Source organism: Podarcis pityusensis, assembly GCF_964106645.2.
Source record: "Podarcis pityusensis genome assembly, chromosome: 12".
Taxonomy (NCBI): domain Eukaryota; kingdom Metazoa; phylum Chordata; class Lepidosauria; order Squamata; family Lacertidae; genus Podarcis; species Podarcis pityusensis.
In genome coordinates, this window is record NC_138037.1 from 48,125,155 (window position 1) to 48,145,318 (window position 20,164).

Consider the following 20,164-nt stretch of genomic DNA (forward strand, 5'->3'; position numbering starts at 1 on the left):
CACTTAATTACAAAATCAAATCTCCGTATTGCTTAGGTGCAAATGAATGACAGCAAAGGGTATCAGATAGCTCTGTTTTTTTAAGTTTTTATTTATACTTTCCAAGTTTACACATTTCATTACTTTTACAGTCAATTTAACATTTCAAAATTTGACTTTCTTTCCCCTCTTTCTGCAGCTCCTTAATTATTTTTTTTTTTAGTATCTTCTGCATATCCAGATTCATTTAACTTGCTCATTTAATTATCTACTGTAAATATATACTCTTGTGAAACTGCAGGTTATTACAATGATCCTGCTAATGTTTTTATCTGTTTACAATCTGTTGAGGTTATTCAGGTTTACATATCTGACCAACAAGGGAGGTTTACAGTCAGTGAGGTCATGTAGGAATATCTTTATGTGCTTAAAACTACAAAGCTGTTGTAACGTAAAAGTTCTACTCTGAATGAAACAAACGCAATTGTTTAAACAGTAGACGTGTGATAAACCCTCTAAACAGGTTAACTCTAGACTTAACTGAATGGTCTCTGATTCCTGCCCTTAACATTTCTGCAGGTGTACAGTGAGACAGCTATGACTCTAAAAGCCATCCCAAAAACAAGGCGTTGATTTTTAAATGGATAGTGTAATTTGAAAGTTTTAGGGCTGCACACACACCAACTCCAATCTGACCCATGCTGAAATCAATCTGTGGAGGGAGCCCATGTTTAACTAGGATTACTTTGGTCTGCCATTTTGATTCAAAATGGTGCCTAGTGTCCAAACATAGACAACGTTTGGTGATGATACCTCAAGAAGAAGCTGAACCTATGGCAAAAAACAGGCAAAGTCATATTTCGGTTGACCATCTTGATTCAAAATGGTGGCCGGTGTCCCAACATGGAAGAAAAATGCTGCCCCACCTTGAGAACCCTCATGCCAAATTTGGCAACGATAACTTGAGAGACATTCCAAACCTATGGACAGCAGGCAGAAAGGACAGGCAGAAAAACCACTTGCAAAAATATACAGATGATCAGCTCTTTAGATCCTGGGAGGTTTTGACAAGAAGAAGGTTTCAAATACACTGCATTCTGAGGTGGTGAGAGGACTGCACCATGTCAGAAGATGAGCTAAGTGATGCAATTTAAAAACAACCAACAGGCTAACTCCTTTGTATAATAATAATAATAATAATAATAATAATAATAATAATAATATCTTTATTGTCATTGCCCCCTTCGGGGACAACGAAATTACTTGACTGCTCCATAAAAACACTAATTAAACAATACAGTATAATACAGCAAGGGAGATTAGATGACTTTCAAAGTCCGGGCTTCCCATTCAGGGCCGAGATCGCTCTGGAGAAGAAGCTGTTCTTAAGACGGCTCGTTCTTGTCTTCATCGTCCTGTATCTCCGTCCCAACGGCAAAAGCTCGAAGAGACAGTGACCAGGATGCGATGGATCTTTTACTATGTCCAGTGCCTTCCTATGGCACCTTGTGGCATAAATCTGCTCTAAGGTGGAGAGTGGGCAGCCAACAATGCTCTTTGCTGCCTTAACAACCCTGCACAACCCCATCCTGTCCTGAGTAGTACAGCTTCCGTACCACACACATAAGCCATAAGTGAGCACGCTCTCAATGGCACAGTGATAGAAGGCAAGCAGCAGTTTCTGCGGAAGATGTTTTTTTTATACTGGGGAAAAGGCACCACTGGCAGAACAAAAACAGACCCCTCACAGGAATCATCTTTTTATTGTGTTCAGTATGAACTTAAGGATTATCTACAGGAGAGTCTTGCCACTCCTTCCAAGTTGAGCTATGAATAACAGGACCAGCTTATAAGATTACATAACATCCTGATTGATTGAATGCAGGCTGCCTAAATTACTTACCTCTCAGAATTATGAGGATCAGTGTACCTTAAGTAATACCAAGCTGAATCAACAAATGTATCCATGGTGTCCGTTTCCCTTTTTGCAGGCTGCTTGCACCTGAGGAACACAAATTATAATTATTAGGGTTCTGCAGAGATAGAAGGGAGCCATCTGGGGAGCTTTGTTTGCACGATTTTTTTTTTATGATGTCCCTTATGAGACTGAAGCCGCATTAACAGCCAATTTGCAAACTACAGATCTGCGATGCTCACTTGCTGTATAAGCCAAGCGTCTAACTGGGTATGCGAAGTCAGAGCTCACACATCTCAGCAGAGGCGAGATCTACAAGTCTCTGCTTTGCAAATCATATCAGAAGTGAGAAATCAGAAATGTCATTAAGCCAGGAACGCCTTCTCTCTCTCTTTTTAAATTCTTACATCTGATGAAATGAACTTAAAACTGAAAAAATGAAAAACTAAGAGAATCCAAAATGGGTAGATTCATTCATTCCTACTGTCAAATCCAGCAACCCCCAGTTAATCTGAATGGATAGGAATTCAAATTGGTCCTAAGCCTTACAACTTGCATGAATAAGTCATAAATGAACGAAGCTTTCAAGAGTCAATTCAATGATCTCTTGTTCTTTCAAACTACTGTCTACCCTCCAGATTTCCCAAGCACCAAGGTACTTTATACCTTTTACAAGCATTATACTGTAGGGTCCCTGAAAACTCAAAAGGAATAGCAGAAATCTATTCCTCTGAGAATGGGCACATGGATGGATGCTTGCTCCCAGCTGAGTGTTCACTGAAGCCTTTTACAACAGTAAAATGTGGAACATAAATGCTATTACTCAAGATTTGCTATCATTTTATAAGGATATAAACTTGTGTGTAGATTTACAATACACCAATAATTAGTTTGGATCCGGATGAAGTATTTTAAGTCTCACCAACAAACTTAGTCTGGTTCAAGCTCATTCAAAATACTGAGCAGATGGCTCTCTTCTTCCTTTAAGTCCCAGCTTACGTTTAGCCTGGTAAATTGGATAGACATGTTCAAAAATCTAAAGGGCTGTCACGTGGAGGATGGAGCAAGCTTGTTTTCTCCTGCTTTGGAGGGTAGGACCCAAATTAATGGCTTCCAAGAAAGGAGATTCCAACTAAACTTCAGAAAGAACCTTCTGACAGTGTTTGACAGTGGAATAGATTCCCACGAGAAGTGGTGGTCTCTACTTCCTTGGAGATTTTAAAGCAGAAACTGGATGGCCATCTGTCATGTATGCAGTTGAGAGTCCCACATATCAGTGGGTTGGACTATATGACCCACGGAGTCCCTTTCAACTCTACAATTCTATGATTCTTTGATTCCAAGATCCACTGGACTAAACAAGAGACTACTTGCACAGTTACAGATTTTTGGGCTTTATTGATAAATAAAATGCTGTGTGAGTGTGATATCCATCTGTAGGCAGAGAAGAAAGCTAACATTTGATTCTTGTAGCTTTCAGATGGATGTGTAGCCAGGGCATAGTATCCTATATGTTTGTCTCTCCATTTGTATGAATCCTTTCTGGGCAATCCTCTTTCCCAAAAGCATGTTGGTTGAACATGGTTGCTAAAAGATTGCATGTGTATGTATGCGCGCATGTGCACACACAAATACAGAAACCAAGATGGAGGGCGGGGAATGACAAGTTTGAAGGCTTCACCATGTAAAAAGCAAGCAGGGCACAAAAACTAGTATGTCAACATCATGTGATTCTTTTGTAGATAAGCATGGAGTGGTCAGAAAAGGCAGGTGCTCAAAATAACTGTTCATTATTATCATCATCTCAAAATGGCCTAAGTTGAAATCAATTTCCAATTCTTAATCCCTAGACATTGCTGAACACAGGAATCACCAAGTGACACCTTTTCGTACATTTTAAAAGAGGGATTACAGTTACACCTTGGAAGTCAAAGGGAATCCGTGTCCGTTCGACTTCCAAAACGTTCGAAAACCAAAGCGTGGCTTCTGATTGGCTGCAGGAAGGTCCTGCAGCCAATCAGAAGCCGCAGAAGCCCTGTCGGACGTTCGGCTTCCAAAAATAGTTCGCAAACTGGAACAGTCACTTCCGGGTTTGTGACATTTGGGAGCCAAAACGTTCAGGAACTAAGCTGTTCAACTTCCAAGGTACGACTGTACTTCTGGCTCCATTCTGAAGTGAGACATTTATTAAGATGAATTTCTTGGCTGAGTTTTGCCTGAGCATAGTTCTTTACATCAAATGCCTTTTGCAACAGCAACAAAATGGAATGAGTCTTTCTGAGTCACAGCACTGAGGTACTGCACTACCAAAAATAATCTATTCACTAGCTCTCAAATGTCCAGAGAAAGTGACAGGTTTACTGCTTCTATATTCTGAAGTGTGAATGACTTGAGATCACTTAACGGCTCCAACAAGGCAGCCTAACAATACAGAATTCATCATGTCAACTCTGCTGAGAGCAATGTTCCATTATACACATGATGAGGAAACAGTCTCTCAAGGATACGGATAAATTCAGATCCTTTCCACCAAGCATTAGCCATCCACCAGACCCTGGAGAATACAGATCTAGTTTCCCTAATGAAAATATAATTCTCCAAATCTGAATTAGAGTCTGTTGAACCAAGCAAACAAAAGGCTTAAATCTGGCCTGCATAAAACTCCTTTCTAATACAAATAGCTGCCTGACATAAACAACAAGAAGCTCAGATCTAAACCAAAAGCAGTGGTCCTAGGTGACTTTACACTTTACCATTTTCCAGTGCAGAGATAATCTTTTGGTACACAGAGCAGCAGATTCCTGGTCCCTTTATTTGCAGCAAATAAAAACAAATGACCCCCCCTGCCCTCGCACTTAAAAGAAGAAATACGTGAAGCAGCCCTGGCACCAGACTCATGCAAGAGAGGTGAACTAAGATCTCCCCTTTTCCCAACAAAAAACAGCCCACAGAGCTTGCCTTAAATCCATTTCCAATAGTAATACAGCTAACCTTGCTATAAAGAGGAAGCCAAAGCCTTCCCTCCAAAGAAAAACCCTGTTCCTCTAATGACTGAGCTCAGCAGTAAGAAGAAACAGACACACAGCCTTTTAGAGTTAAGATCTTTTTTCTGCATAAAAAGAACTGGTGAATAGAAAGAACCTGAGACTGCTCTCCACTTTCACAGAAGGCAATGCTTTGGGAAGTAATAGCACAAAGGTACACTGGTGAGATAGTCAGATTTGTAGGACACTAAGCTTTAGTTTTCTGTCCTCTTTTTTTAAAAAAGAAAAACCAGAAGCCACAGCATCAACCAAATGTTTAACCGTAATAACAATAAAAATGAAACAAAATTTACTCCTCTTCCAGCCAAATCACTGACCAGAAGCTGTAAAGAAAATGTGCACTCACCTCGGACACAAGCAGTTTACCCAGTGTGAAGCAGAAGCCAAAAGCGAGCCGCCCTTTCCTGTAAAGGATGTGACACTGGGCAATTGCACAGGTAAGTCTTCGTAAGGGACAGGAAGAGGACCACAACTCTGGCAGTGGATGATTGGAATAGGCGTCCCCCAATAACGCTGCCGCGAGATCAGCCAATCTTTCAATTTACTGCTTGTTAAGTGTCCTCCTACTCCTTTATTTTTGGCTTCTTGAGTGATGGCATTTAACGCTTGTTGTCTACTCATACCTGTGAACTGAGAACGACAGATGTTGGTATATTCCAATGTTCTCACTGCAACGGTAGTCACAGTAATGTTCCTCTGTATATGTCCCACCACCAATAGTCAAGAGAATGGAATTCTATCCAAAGTCCTAATAGTCTCTCAAATTTTCTCCATTTTCATCTTCTGTTCAAGCCTCTCAGTTCCCGGCAGTCGAATGATCAGGCCACTACCGGCAGCTGCTCTGTTGGATTTCGGCATGGTGGTCTGGTGTGCATTTTCAGGTGAAGTTCCTGGAACAATTGTTTTAATCTCCTAGAGCAGGGATCTCCAACTCCCAAGAGACTGCGATCTACTCCCACTATAAAAAACTGGCTGTGATCTACTGTTGAGCTTTGGGGGGGGGGTGATCAACTAAGATCAACCAGGGACACACCGCGATCGACCGGTAGATCGCGATCAACTGGTTTGGACATGACTGCCCTAGAGCAATTGTTTCAATTTGTTTCTGGTCTTGCACTAAACAGGTTTTAAAAATAAAAGTACAGTAAGTCTCTGTTGGGCAAGTGGCTGAGCAGCAATACTATGAAGCTGTATTGCTTTGCAACTTAAGAGTTTGTTTTAAACATGTTTGTAAGTAAAGGTAAAGGGACCCCTGACCATTAGGTCCAGTCGTGGCCGACTCTGGGGTTGTGACGCTCATCTTGCTTTATTGGCCGAGGGAGCCGGCGTACAGCTTCTGGGTCATGTGGCCAGCATGACTAAGCCGCTCCTGGCGAACCAGAGCAGCACACGGAAACGCTGTTTACCTTCCCGCTGGAGCAGTACCTATTTATCTACTTGCACTTTGACGTGCTTTCGAACTCCTAGGTAGGCAGGAGCAGGGACCGAGCAACGGGAGCTCACCCCGTCACGGGGATTCGAACCGCCAACCTTCTGATCGGCAAGTCCTAGTCTCTGTGGTTTAACCCACAGCACCACCCACGTCCCAGCAAAACATGTTTGTACATAACAAGAAACCTGGATTTCAGAAAAGTATTTTAGGATGCATGTGGCAGAAGTCCTGGTTCCAGCTATGCAGCAGGAGAAAGTCTGCAAGACCAAGGCTTTGCTTAGGCTCATTCTAGCTCATACATGTAGTGCTAAAGCAGAGTTTAGTATTTTCATACTAATCACTATCTTCTATTAGTACATATCAGATGACTGCGATAAAAGCCAGCAGTGGAGACTGCCAGCACTGGCTCAGTTCTTTCTCTGGTGCCAACTAAATGAAGCAGAATCCATGCAGTGCCAGAACCTATGTTCCTACACCCTGCAGGGTTTGGAAGTGCATTAGCCTTTGTAAATTAAGAAAATCTTTAATAAAAAAAAAGAAAAGAAAAAAAGGAAGTGCATTAGCCTGAAGCATTTAAACCAAACCATGTATGTCTGCATCTATATTAATTTCACACTTTCATTCTCTGTTATGCACATTTTAAAAATTGCCTAACATGTAAAAATCAAATACCTGGTTACATGTTTGTGTGTGAGTTTTAAAGTTGTCATTCGTTCCCATGGAGGAGTGGGGATGAGAAGGCAGAGACTCACAGGAGTGCACTAACCTCTCTGGAGTTGATCAGTCTCTCTGAACCATCCGGCAGCGTTTCAATTACTTCCTCAAACGACAGACCCAAATTCCTAGCAACTTCAGCATCATCTGGTTTAATGCATGGGATTCCTTGGAAGGGAAAATAAAATGAAAGTGTTTCTTAAACAGATTTCAAATAAGACTCACCCCTTTGGGTTTTTTAAATGAAAATGCAATCAAACAGCTTTCTGATTCAAAGTTCAGGCAGCACTGCTAATTACCGTATTTTTCCGTGTATAAGACTAGGTTTTCCTCCTAAAGGATAATGCCAAAAATTAGGGGACGTCTTATACACGGATAGTGCCAAGGGTGGGCTGGCGATTGGTTGTTGCTGCAAAAACAGGGGGCGTCTTATACATGAAAAATACGGTATATACTTCTTGCATATACTTTCAGCCTCTTCAACCCATGTTTCTCTATTCCTTTCAGCCTACAAATCAACCTTCCAAATCAAAATGTATCTAAACTGACTCCCAATTCCTCTTCCATTAGAACAATACTCTCTGCATTCAACTCTATAGCCCTTGGCCAATTCAATTCAATACATATTGATAAGATGAATTAGTCATTGACATCTTGGCTCTATATTTTTCAAGATGCAACCTCTATTTTCTCACCATGGTTTTCATATTAGCCAGCACTGGAACTTTAAATTCCTGCCGCGAAATCAATCTCAACGTGTTCATTTGCAAGTTTTTCTCTTGCTGCAAAGCAAAGGCTAGATTTAAAGAAGCATGGTGACATTACTTCTGAGAGATGAAGGAAGGTGGGTTAGATGCATCTTTCTGACAGCAGCTCCCCATGCTGTATGGCAAATATGCTTTGGAAAATGAGGGGAGCTTCAAAGACATTTGTGATACTGCAGGGGGCGGTGAGATGTTTTTAAAAATGAAATAAAATCCAAAACCCACACCTCCTAGGGCAAAACACTTCTGTGAGTTTTTGGATCCCAGTCATCAAAATCAGAATGAATGTTGATGTTTGGGTACTGATTAATTTAATTCTATTACTTTCCATTTGGAACATAAGGTTTTAATTCAAGGGGAGCTTGTGGCCACCCATATGTTGGGGGGCTCTTAGCCTTGGAAACTGCAGCCAAAGGTCAAGGATGATATGAACCACAGTCTAGAAACATCTGGATTATCACAAGTTTCCCCACCCCTATTTTAACTAATGGCCCAAAGCTTCAAATTACATTCCTGTGTATGTCAAAAGTTGGAAAACAACAATAAATAGAGGGGAAAGGTTAACAAGTTTAGATGATTGTCATTTAAAAATGGAAAAGCATTGTCTTACCATTTCACTGAAAAGAAATCAACTTGGATGTTTATGAAATGAACTCAAGACACATACCAAGCTAATATTTTATACAGGACACCAATTATATCAGGTGGACAGCATACACTATAAATCAGTGTTTCCCAAACTTAGCTCTCCAATTGTTGTTGGACTACAACTCCCATGATCCCTAGTTAGGCGCAGTAGTCAGGGATGATGGGAACTGTAGTCCAAAAACAGCTGGAGGCCCAAGTTTGGGTAATATTGCTCTAAATGATACAAAAACATGTGTCTCATGTACTTTGGGTTGCCCGACTGAAAGCTGGAGAACAGTCATAACAACAGCCTTGCTCAATCAGACCAAAGGCTCTCTAATCTAACATCTCATTTCCCAGTGGCCAACTAGATTCTACTGGGAAGCCCACCAGCAAGACATGAGCACAATAGTCCTCTTGGTCTCCAGCAGGCGACATTTAGGGGCATGCCAAAACTCATTTTCCCCATGATAGCCTTATCTCCCATTGGTCTAATCCCTGTTAAAGGCATCCAAGTTGGTGGCTAATCTACATTTTGTGGTAGCAAATTCTATAGCTTCAAATCAGGAGCAGAGAAACAGGCAGAAGCAGCTGCATGGAAAATTTAAAGCATATGACTATTTGCCAGCTTTGACTCTGGCAACCCTAGCAGTGCTTAATACATCAACCTTTGTTTTCCCTTCCATGGACGCTTCTAGAACCCAGAGACAACCACTTTTACAGTTTCAGCTGCATAAGCCTTATTTTTTCCATGTTTCCTGTGCTCACCTATTTTAGTATCGACAGAGCCTTCAAACTCAGATTTTGCGGAAATGACTACAGGAATCTCTTGACTGGTGAGCAAGTTCAGAGCTGTCACTGAAGTATGAGACTCTACAAAAAAAAAGCAAAGATCATAATAATAGGAGCACTGTGCCAAGAGTGTTCACTTACTGCTAAGAGAGCCTGCTGCTCTCTTGTGTTACTAAAAACCTAATGAAGCAGCCCTTGAAGATCCGGTCTTAGTCTGCTTGAATCAATAGCAATAATTCTGAATTTAATTAGTTTCTGTTGGAAACAAAGCTTCTTGCACTTTTGAAAGATTTCTCTCCCAATCTGAACCTCACGCTTCAATTATCCCACCCCCTGGAAAAAATAATTACCATTCTCCAAGGATACATGAAATATTTGTGCAAGGAAATGAATATCTAAATAAAAGCAAAAAACGAAAACAAAATGTAAAGGGCAGCATATATTTTGTCATTATACTGGAAAGTTTTCCCTCCTATGCTATTTTTGAAAGATCTGTCTCTTTTTGTTTTGCAGAATTGTCTGCCATTCTTTGGTTTAGAGAGATCTCATTCTATGTTTGATCACTAGTTGGCATTTGCAATTTCTCTCAGGGAAATGCAATTCTGTGGTCTCTCACTAGGTGTTGCTATTCTATGCCCTTTTTACTTCTAAGGGATAAAAGGGTACAGTGGTGCCCCGCAAGACGAATGCCTCGCAAGACGAAAAACTCGCTAGACGAAAGGGTTTTGCGTTTTTTGAGTCATTCCGCAAGACGAATTTCCCTATGGGCTTGCTTCGCAAGACGAAACGTCTTGCGAGTTCTTGCGAGTTTGTTTCCTTTTTCTTAAAGCCGCTAAGCCGTTAATAGCCGCTAAGCCGCTAATAGCCGCTAATAGCCATGCTTTAATTTCATCTTGCGAGGCACCACTGTACTGTACAATGCTCTATTCCAGCCAACAGGAGTGTGATGGTCATCTCCCAGTCTTCCTGGATCCAGCTGCCCTCTGGGGGGGGTGTACCCCTCTTCAAGCACAATTCGAAGTGTTGGTGATGACCTTTAAAGCCCTAAATGGCCCAGTATACCTGAAGGAGCACCCCCATCGTTCAGCCCGGACACGGAGGTCCACCTCCGAGGGCCTTCTGGCGGTTCCCTCACTGCGAGAAGTGAGGTTACAGGGAACCAGGCAGAGGGCCTTCTCGGTGGTGGTGCCCTCCCTGTGGAACGCCCTCCCATCAGAAGTCAAGGAAACAAACAACTATTTGACTTTTAGAAGACATCTGAAGGCAGCCCTGTTTAGGGAAGTTTTTAATGTTTGCTGTTTGATTGTGATTTTAATATTCTGTTGGGAGGCGCCCAGAGTGGCTGAGGAGGCGTGGCCAGATGGGCAGGGTATAAGTAATGAATTTATTATTATTATTATTATTATTATTTACTGAGCCCACCCTTCCCTTTAATAAATTGCTGCCAAGAGATAAAGTGGATAAAAAAATACTCAGAAGTAAGATTCTCTTGTTCATCAATTACTACTGATCATCTTGTTTAGACAAGCATGCACTCTAATATTTATTTATTTTAAATAATATTTATTATTTTCCATACATAAACATAACAGAAAAACCCCCAACAATAATGAAAAAAAAGAATGAAACAAAAAAAGAAAAAAGAAAAAACATAAAACATAAAATACATCAAATCACCACATAAACCGAAACTTAATTAATTACTCAAAATCCATCTTCATAAACATATTACTTGACTTCCTCAAATCTCTTCCATCTGAGTTTCTTAGTAATTATATATAGCAGTTTCCAATATCATTATTTCCTAAAACAATATCACAGTTATAATCATATTTCCTAACTTTTCTTATCTTACATTTTCTCATTTATTTATTTAATCCCAATTTAATCCTAGTCCTAATTGATTCTTTCAAGTGATTACATATCTTTAATATTACAATATTTATTCAAATATTCTTTAAATTTCTTCCAATCTTTTTAGCACTCTAATATTTATTATTCCTATTTTCTCTCTCTATTTCCTAATAGAGAGGAAGGTTGCAGCCCCTCTCAGCCAAGGCCCAAGAACCACAATACGATAGCCAAAGCTGAATCTGGTCCAGCATCCCATTTCCCAACAGAGACTGGCCAGATGCTTCTGCAAAGCCCACAAGCAGGGCACGATGGCAACAGTCTTGGCTCCCCAGCAAGTGGTATTTGGTGGTATACTGCCTCTGCACATGGAAGCTCTACTTTGCCAACAGCTGCCAATAAATTTCTCTTTCATGAACGTCTGCACCCCCCCCCAAAAGGGATCTAAGCCAATAGTCAGCATCCTGTGACAGTGGATTAATTATGGGTTAAAAAGTACTTCCTTTACTGTGTCCCCTTGCTATTCCTAATCATGTTCACTGCATGGTCCAAAGTTCTAATATCATCATAGAATCATAGAGTTGGAAGAGACCACAAGGGCCATTGAGTCCAACCCCCTGGCAAGCAGGAAACACCATCAGAGCACTCCTGACATATGGTTGTCAAGCCTCTGCTTAAAGACCTCCAAAGAAGGAGACTCCACCACACTCCTTGGCAGCAAATTCCACTGTCGAACAGCTCTTACTGTCAGGAAGTTCTTCCTAATGTTTAGGAAGACATAGGCTGAAGAAGACTGTGCCCACCCTCCCTCTTCTTTCTCCAATACAGTAGTGCATAATTTTATACACTTTTAATATCTTCTCTCTTAAGGTAAAGGTAAAGGGACCCCTGACCATTAGGTCCAGTCGTGACCGACTCTGGGGTTGCGGCGCTCATCTCGCTTTATTGGCCGAGGGAGCTGGTGTACAGCTTCCGGGTCATGTGGCCAGCATGACTAAGCTGCTTCTGGCGAACCAGAGCAGTGCACGGAAACGCCGTTTACCTTCCCACCGGAACGGTACCTTTTTTATCTACTTGCATTTTGACGTGCTTTCAAACTGCTAGGTTGGCAGGAACAGGGACCAAGCAACGGGAGCTCACCCCATTGCAGGCATTTGAACCGCTGACATTCTGATCGGCAAGTCCTATGCTCTGTGGTTTAACCCGCAGCGCCACCCACGTCCCATCTTCTCTCTTACCAAGTCTTTAAATGGGGGAACAAAAACCTCACAGAGCTGGTGATCCAGCCCCCTAACTGTTGTGGCTGCTTACTCTTCATCTTTTCTAGCCTTACAATGTACTTTTCACGATGGGGCAACTGCAAGTGTGCACAGCATTTCAGATGCAGGGGCACCAATAATTCACACAAAGGCATTATTATACTAGCCATCTTATTTTCAAGCATTAAATTTGCATTTTTCATTTTTTGCTGCTGCCGCACACTGCCTCTCATTGTACACTGTAGGGTGCTGCAAGTCTGAAGTCAGGGATTCTTGGTTGTCAGACCTTACACTACGTGCTGATTTGCCAGAGGGGGCAAAAAGCCTCTAGCACGGTATCTACTGCACTTGGGCACCACCGAAGGAGCTACGTTCTTCAACAAATAAAACTTCAAACGGAGACTCCAGCATACAATTCCTGCATTAGAATTTGTCAAGAAGTGCGATTCCATTGAATTCAGACAATGGGCTCCTCTCCCGTCGCAAGTGTTAATTAACAGAGCAAAACTAGGATGACTGTGTTGCTGTTTTGCTTCTGTTTGCGAATGGTCATTATGCTCAGTTTATATATATTTCAGCTTTATACTGAACTGGCCCAGAACTGTATGTCTTGTATGTAACGGCCATTTGATTTTGCTGTTTGCAAAGCTTTTCTCATGCATGCATGAGTGTGTGTGTGCATGTCTGCACAAGCTAATACACACAGACACACACACACAAACCCCTGTCAACTGAAAATATACATATGCTGAAGTGGACTCTACAGGGGGAAAAACCCGTACACCACAGCAATTTCTTAATATTCAGGGTGTCACAATACTTTGTTGTTTTCCTGGAAGGAAATTCTGTAGTTTGGTGCTTCAGCAGTTTTCAGTTGCTACAAGGTACCGGTACTAATCCGATAAGGGCCTTGGATTCTAGTCTGGTTTCTCAGTCGAAGCAACTTGTCTTTACAGAGAAGATCAGGCTGCTGCCATATGTTTAAAAGGCATGCTGCAATGTTTAAAAAATATTACATGTGAATTGGCTTGTTTTGCACAAGCTTGACCATGTTAAGCTACACAAGCAACTGCCAATCTTAGTAAATCAAGCACTACCAGAAGAAAGAAAGAAAGAAAGAAAGAAAGAAAGAAAGAAAGAAAGAAAGATTCACCTTTTCCTGGGACAAGCTCCTTCCGGAAAATTTCCTTTAAACAGCTATTTCCATGTAGCAGTCTATGATTAGGCAAGATATGTAAATGGGATGCACCATAAATGGCTTCAGGTGCGCATGCATAGGCTGATATCGTCTCTCCTGTAGGGTTATTATTAGTCTGACAAAAGACAGGGAAAGGGTTACTGCAATTTCCTCCAGAGCAACACGCACAATTTTCACTTGCAGGCCCCAGCTTGCATTTATGAATTCTACAGACATTTTCCAGAATCAGTTCCAAAGGCCACAGTCCACATCTGAGAATACAATGGCGAATTCGGTCACACAGCCAATCCAGCCATGTCTCTACATGCCCCACACCAATGTCCCTTACGATATCAGGGGTACGTGTTCTGAGCAAAACAGCCTTGCAGACTAAAATATTTCTAGCCTTCATTTGAACCCCCCCCCCCACATGTAATTGCTAACATTTCTAGTTTTACTCCTAACAGTTTTCAGTCTCCTGCAGATTATGGCACGGATATCTCATCACCAAGAAGGGACTTGCTCACCTTTAGCATGAACTCAAAATAGCATCCAACACAGTCTCCCAACCAATGAGCTTGCATTTCCTTTATTCCATACCACTTGGGGAGATCTGACAAACCATCGAGCAAAGCCTGCAACAAAAGCAGAGAAAATGGTAGGCATTCAAACGTGGGTGGAAGATGTTTGCCCCATCCTGACTCTTGCTTCTTCCTCCACACATTCTCCACCTGACAGGAAGGAATATTCCCCCACTCCTTTTTTTTAAGGGGGATTTGCTTTGTTTCCCCTGACTTATGACACCAAGAATTTGCATGGTATGCTATAAAGCAATCTGTGGTCCTAGGGTCTCATATGGCCTTCAGCCTAATTTCAAAAGCCGCCTGCAAACTATCAGTTCAGACCTGTGGTAGAAGTGATCTGTCTCTCCCGTAGTAGCCTATAGGGTGAGGAGAAAGAGGGAGAGACGATAGAGGGTGGTAGGTATTTTTTTGCTCTGGCTTCACCCATAGTCAACGTGTGACCTCTGACAGATTATCTGTGACCCTCAACAGAAAAAAAGGTTGCCCAACCCTGGCTCTTCTCTATAGATGGCCATCCTACGTTTGAAGACACTAAGCGCTTGCTCAAAAAAGTCTCCACAAATATGGAACACACCTGTCTTGTGCAGTTTTCAAAAAGGCAAAGCAGTTCAAACTCAAGCCCATTAAATAAAAGGAATAAGCAAAGGATCAGGTAAATGAGTTGAGTCCTGTAGCCTTCAATGAAACCATTGAAATAACACAGATATGTCCTGGGTCACTCAAATGCAGTACAGTGGTGCCTTGGGTTAAGTACTTAATTCGTTCCGGAGGTCCATTCTTAACCTGAAACTGTTCTTAACTTGAAGCACCACTTTCGCTAATGGGGCCTCCCGCTGCCACCGCGCCGCCACTGTGCGATTTCTGTTCTCATCCTGAAGCAAAGTTCTTAACCCGAGGTAATATTTCTGGGTTAGCTGAGTCTGTAACCTGAAGAGTCTGTAACCTGAAGCGTATGTAACCCGAGGTACCACTGTACATTTTCAGTGAGAAACTGCATGAATACAGTCAGCAATACAAAAATAATATTAATTCCAGACACATCATATATTTAAAGCGCACCCAACCCCCAATAATCATGGGAACTGCAGTTTGTTAAGGGTGATCCGATTTGTTGCTCTGTGGTGTGAACTGCAGTTCCCATGATTCCTTGGGGGCACAGGTGCCTGTGCTTTAAATGTATGGTGTGCACAAAGGCACAAGGAAGTTGAATAATGTCCTAACACTATTCAACATTAAACACATGACGAAAGAAGCAAAAGATGAGCAAAAGATATGGTCCAAGACTTTTTGGTGCCTGGGGCATCCCCTTACAGCAGAGGCAGCCTCCATATAGCCCCTCAAGATCGGGAGGACACCAATTCCCATAACCCATGACCACTATGACAATTGTAAGGCTAGCATTGCCCTATAGCATTTAAAAAGAAAAAACCTCCTCAAAAATAGACAATTGGCTGCTCTTTAATGCTAGCACCAAACTGGCCACTAAAGTCAGTCTGCACCTGTTAGACCACTGGGGGTAAATTTATTGGAATGGGCATGCAACCCAATCTTGTGGAAAGAAAAGAAGCAGAAATTGTACTTTGTGAGAGCTTAGTAAGCCCACACAAATCACTAAATAAAATTCTAGCTAAATGACAGGAGCAGAGATTCAATATAACGAAATGAGTCTGACGGAGAAATAAGGACGTAGCTAAAGGTTACAGTGGTACCTCGCAAGACGAATGCCTCGCAAGAAGGAAAACTCGCAAAACGAAAGGGTTTTTGGTTTTTTGAGCTGCTTCGCAAGACGATTTTCCCTATGGGCTTGCTTCGCAAGACGGAAACGTCTTGCAAGTTTGTTTCCTTTTTCTTAAAACCGTTAATACAGTTGCGACTTGACTTCGAGGAGCAACTCATAGCACACGGTGTGGTAGCCTTTTTTTGAGGTTTTTGAAGACTTTGGTGATTTTTGAAGCTTTTTCAAAACTTTTCCGACACTGTGCTTCGCAAGACGAAAAAATCGCAAGACAAAAAAACTCGTGGAACGAATTAATTTCATCTTGCGAGGCACCACTGTACAATGGAATTTAGCACACATTAAGAGCAAATCAACAGTAAGAACCACTCACATAATCTACCAAGAGAGCAAAGGAAACAGCAAGTCATAATTTGTTCTCAGAAATGAAAACAATGAATGTCAGAGCAATCCACACCATTGGGCAGGGGTATGTAAAAGCAGAAGAAGCCACAGCCAAAACCAAGATTTTATGTGAAAAGGTGAGTGAAGAAGTCAGAACACTGCACAGACTACGCTGAGGCTAGGAGTGACTCATTCATTAAAAAGACAAGCCATGTTTTAAAATGGTGCTTCAAAATAATAATGCGTTCACAAGTTGGCTTAAAACATGCAGATTTTTTTTTTTAAGGAAAGAGATGAGCTTATATTGCTCTGGGAACAGATTTCATGACTAGCTGCTGCAGTGCCAAACTGTAATCAGACAGAATATAGAAATAACAAGATTGTCCTTTTTCAAAATAGACATTATACGCAGTGAAAATGTATTTGCCACATTAATGGTCCTGGTCCCCCCAAAAAAGCATGTTTCTTGGCCTGGTAACAATCAGTGTGTCCATATACTACTTCCTTGCCATTTCCACTGTCTCCTGTCCTCATGTGCCCAAGCTCTGGGAAAGTTTGCCTGGTTTCTTAAACCACAGTTTCCCAGGACATACAAGCCAGGAAATTTTGGTTTCATGGATCCCTTATGAGTCAGACAATTAAACCTGAATCCTGGTTTTGAGGGAGACCTTAAACCACAGTTCAGAAGTCACAGAAAACTGTGACATCAATGAGTTAAGGGGTGAAGGAGGAGTGTATAGGAACATTACTGGATGGTTACTGGACTAATAGTTCATGATTCAGTAGACTGTGATTGTTTTCTCTGAACTGGGCCACAGGAAAAAATACCCAAAATTTAGAATGGCTGGAACTAGATAGCAAACCAATACTCCTATCTCAAGGAAGGATAGCAAGGAAGCTGCACTAGTGAAGAAGGCATCTTGAGTTGAGGTTAACAAAATGCAGGTCAAAAAATGAGCTTGTGTTTAGTCAGATAGCACTGAGATGATGCCTCTTATTAGAATAAAAAAAGCTCTAGAAATGAGCAATCTGAGGTCAAAGTATATAGTATGGCTACAAATGTATCCAAGAATAAAAGCAACAATCTTACAGATTCAAATGCAAATATGTTAAGCAAATCAGGAAAAGGAAACAGTAACTCATAACAGAAAAATAAAGCAAAAACCTTTAAATCTTCATGTACAAAACCATTTAAAAGTTGGGGATTTTTTTGCCAACTTTTCAGATCTGACAAGCATATTTACATTAACAGTGGAGAAACGAGAATTGCATTTTCAACTGAGTGTTACAAAAAGAGGCAGCAGTAGAACAGGCCATGATTAAATTTATGAAGATGAGCATCCATTAAAGAGAATCCAGAAACACAAGAGGAAATTTTGATATTGTTTGGAAGTGGCAGTCAACAGCACCAGTTGCTAAGAGACAGAGAGATGAGGGAATTATAGAGCTGGGCAAATCTAGCAAAAGGATGACCTAGATTGAAAACAGATCTGAGATGTTGCAAAGAGAAAAGATTTGTGTCCAGAAGTGAATAGCTCAAATTCTATTCAGGATCTTTGCATTATGAGAACCCACGTAAACAATAGGAGCAGTAGAAGTCTATGGAAGAGAAAAATGTATCATTTATCAGAGAGATGAATACCAAAGATCCCCTTTACTTAAACACCAGGTTGAAAAAAAGTTTTATCATAGTTAAAAACCCTGCTCTGAAAATAAGAATTTTAACACAATCATGGTATTATATATACAGCCTTAAAGCTTAACAGTAATCACATTAAATCAATTTACAGTGGTGCCTCGCAAGACAAAATTAATCCGTTCCGCGAGTCTCTTCGTCTTGCGAAGCACGGCTATTAGCGGCTTAGCGGCTATTAGCGGCTTAGCGGCTATTAACGGCTTAGCGGCTTTAAGAAAAAGGAAACAAACTCGCAAGAACTTGCAAGATGTTTCGTCTTGCGAAGCAAGCCCATAGGGAAATTCGTCTTGCGGAACGACTCAAAAAACGGAAAACTCTTTCGTCTAGCAAGTTTTTCATCTTGCGAGGCATTCGTCTTGCGGGGCACCACTGTATTATGTCAATTGAAAAGCTAATTAATACTAAGCGAGCAACAGAAAAATGACCACTCCAAACGCCATACCGTATCTAACACAAATATCGCTTTCTAAGACAATAATGAAGTGAAGCTATCTGATAGCCTAGGAAATTATTTTCTATCACCTTTTATATCACAGTCTGCAGCCTGACCTACAACCTTTAGCACATGGTGTACGAAAGAGCTATGAGTCTGATTTTAAGAGGTGAACTATAAGTTTCATTCCACAAGATGGGGCTACCATATCATGGAGACAGTTAATTGACGAACAGCTGAATTTAAATAGATTTATACCACAATCCCACCCAAGTTTACTGTGAAATAAGCCCTACTTATTTCACCAAACTTATTTCACCAATCCTTGACTTAGCAAGACTGCAGCACCAATTCCTCACTCCTAGAGAGGCTCCTGGAAAGGAACTCACAGTCACCTTGCTCGTCTCTATGGTCATTTTTTCTCCTTAGTGTGTTGCCTGCACCAGCACTTAGGATTAAGGCCTCTCTTTACCAAGGACACACCTTGGCTACACCTGAGACTACAATTCCCATCATCCCTGACCACTGGTCCCGTTAGCTAGGGATGATGGGAGTTGTAGTCCCAAAACATCTGGAGGGCCGAGTTTGCCTGTGTCTATATCATTTGGTGTACTATAAAATCACCATCCCAAAGGGCTCTTCAGGAATTAGATCTTTTCCATTAGCCTCCCAGACTTGGACATTCATTCACATATTGATCCTCATTAACAGAGCAAAGTTGCTACAGATTTTCAACTCCCTATTTGATTTGCTGAATTAATGGCCTATACCTTGCCTAATTTCATGATGCAGGGGGCAAGGGGAAGGAGGAGGAATATGGTGGCAGAGAGTGAGAAAGAAAATGGGGTGATCGACCCATTTTGGGCTCTGGCCCTGCCCACAACTAGCATCCACCCCCCCAAAAAAACCCCAGAATACAGCTGTCAAGCGAAACATGTTCCCCACACCTGACAAACAGAGAAGAGAGCACTTGCTCATTCAAATGCAGAGCCACTCAGACCCTTGATTGCAACTTTCTGGTAAGTGAAACACTAGCAGTGAGCAGTAATGAAGGATGTATCCCTCAACTTTAAACAACAGAGGGCTAGACAGAAATATGCCCATTAACCCCTCTCTCTCTTTCCATGTGTGTGTGTGTGTGTGTGTGTGTGTAAGAAATTGTCCCATAGAGTTTGCAACAAAATAAGCCACTTTTAGATTTCAAGACAAAATGGGAGTATTTTCAAAACAAATACTGTATAACCAAGCAGAAACCTGTGTGAAGTATGAGACTTTTCAAGGATTCTGCATACATTATTCTTGTAACTATGGAAACAAAATAATTACAGTCTTAAAATACATAATTAATATTAGACTCTTTTTTATAAAAAAAGCCTGAAAAATAAAAAAAACACACCCAAATCCAGTAAAAATTGCACATAGTTAGCATAACTACTTGAGCATAACTTATGTGGCTTTAGCAAAAGGTAGCAAAAATAAAATAACCAGTAAAGAGAAGATTATGTCGACACAGAGCAGATACATATACACAAATAACTGAGCTGAATTCTCCGTAACATATAAAGACGATGCGATGCAAGCACCAAAGGCTGTAAGCAACGTGCTAAAGGCTTTCCTTGAACGTCATGCAGTCTCGTGCCATTAACAAGATCTGTATAGCATTTTCAAGTGTTCAGAGAGCTTCACATGAATTATCTTACTGAAATCTTTACAACAACCCTGTAATATAAGTCAGGAAAAGGTTTCCTTAAGGCTCCCTAGTGAGTTCATGGCAGAAT

The 20,164-nt window shown here is 41.2% G+C and overlaps 1 protein-coding gene across 2 annotated transcripts in view; it reads right to left on the reverse strand.

Annotated features, from left to right (window-relative positions):
* The window catches only part of LARS2 (leucyl-tRNA synthetase 2, mitochondrial), a 63,696-nt gene that overhangs the window by 28,447 nt on the left and 15,085 nt on the right, over nt 1-20,164 (reverse strand). For both annotated transcript variants that reach the window (XM_080975774.1, XM_080975773.1), the window contains exons 8-13: nt 14,082-14,189; nt 13,531-13,690; nt 9,244-9,348; nt 7,137-7,252; nt 5,285-5,568; nt 1,883-1,981 (exon numbers count right to left, since the gene is read on the reverse strand). In XM_080975774.1, the coding sequence (XP_080831900.1) occupies nt 1,883-1,981; nt 5,285-5,568; nt 7,137-7,252; nt 9,244-9,348; nt 13,531-13,690; nt 14,082-14,189 (872 nt within the window). The remainder of the gene's footprint in view (nt 1-1,882; nt 1,982-5,284; nt 5,569-7,136; nt 7,253-9,243; nt 9,349-13,530; nt 13,691-14,081; nt 14,190-20,164) is intronic.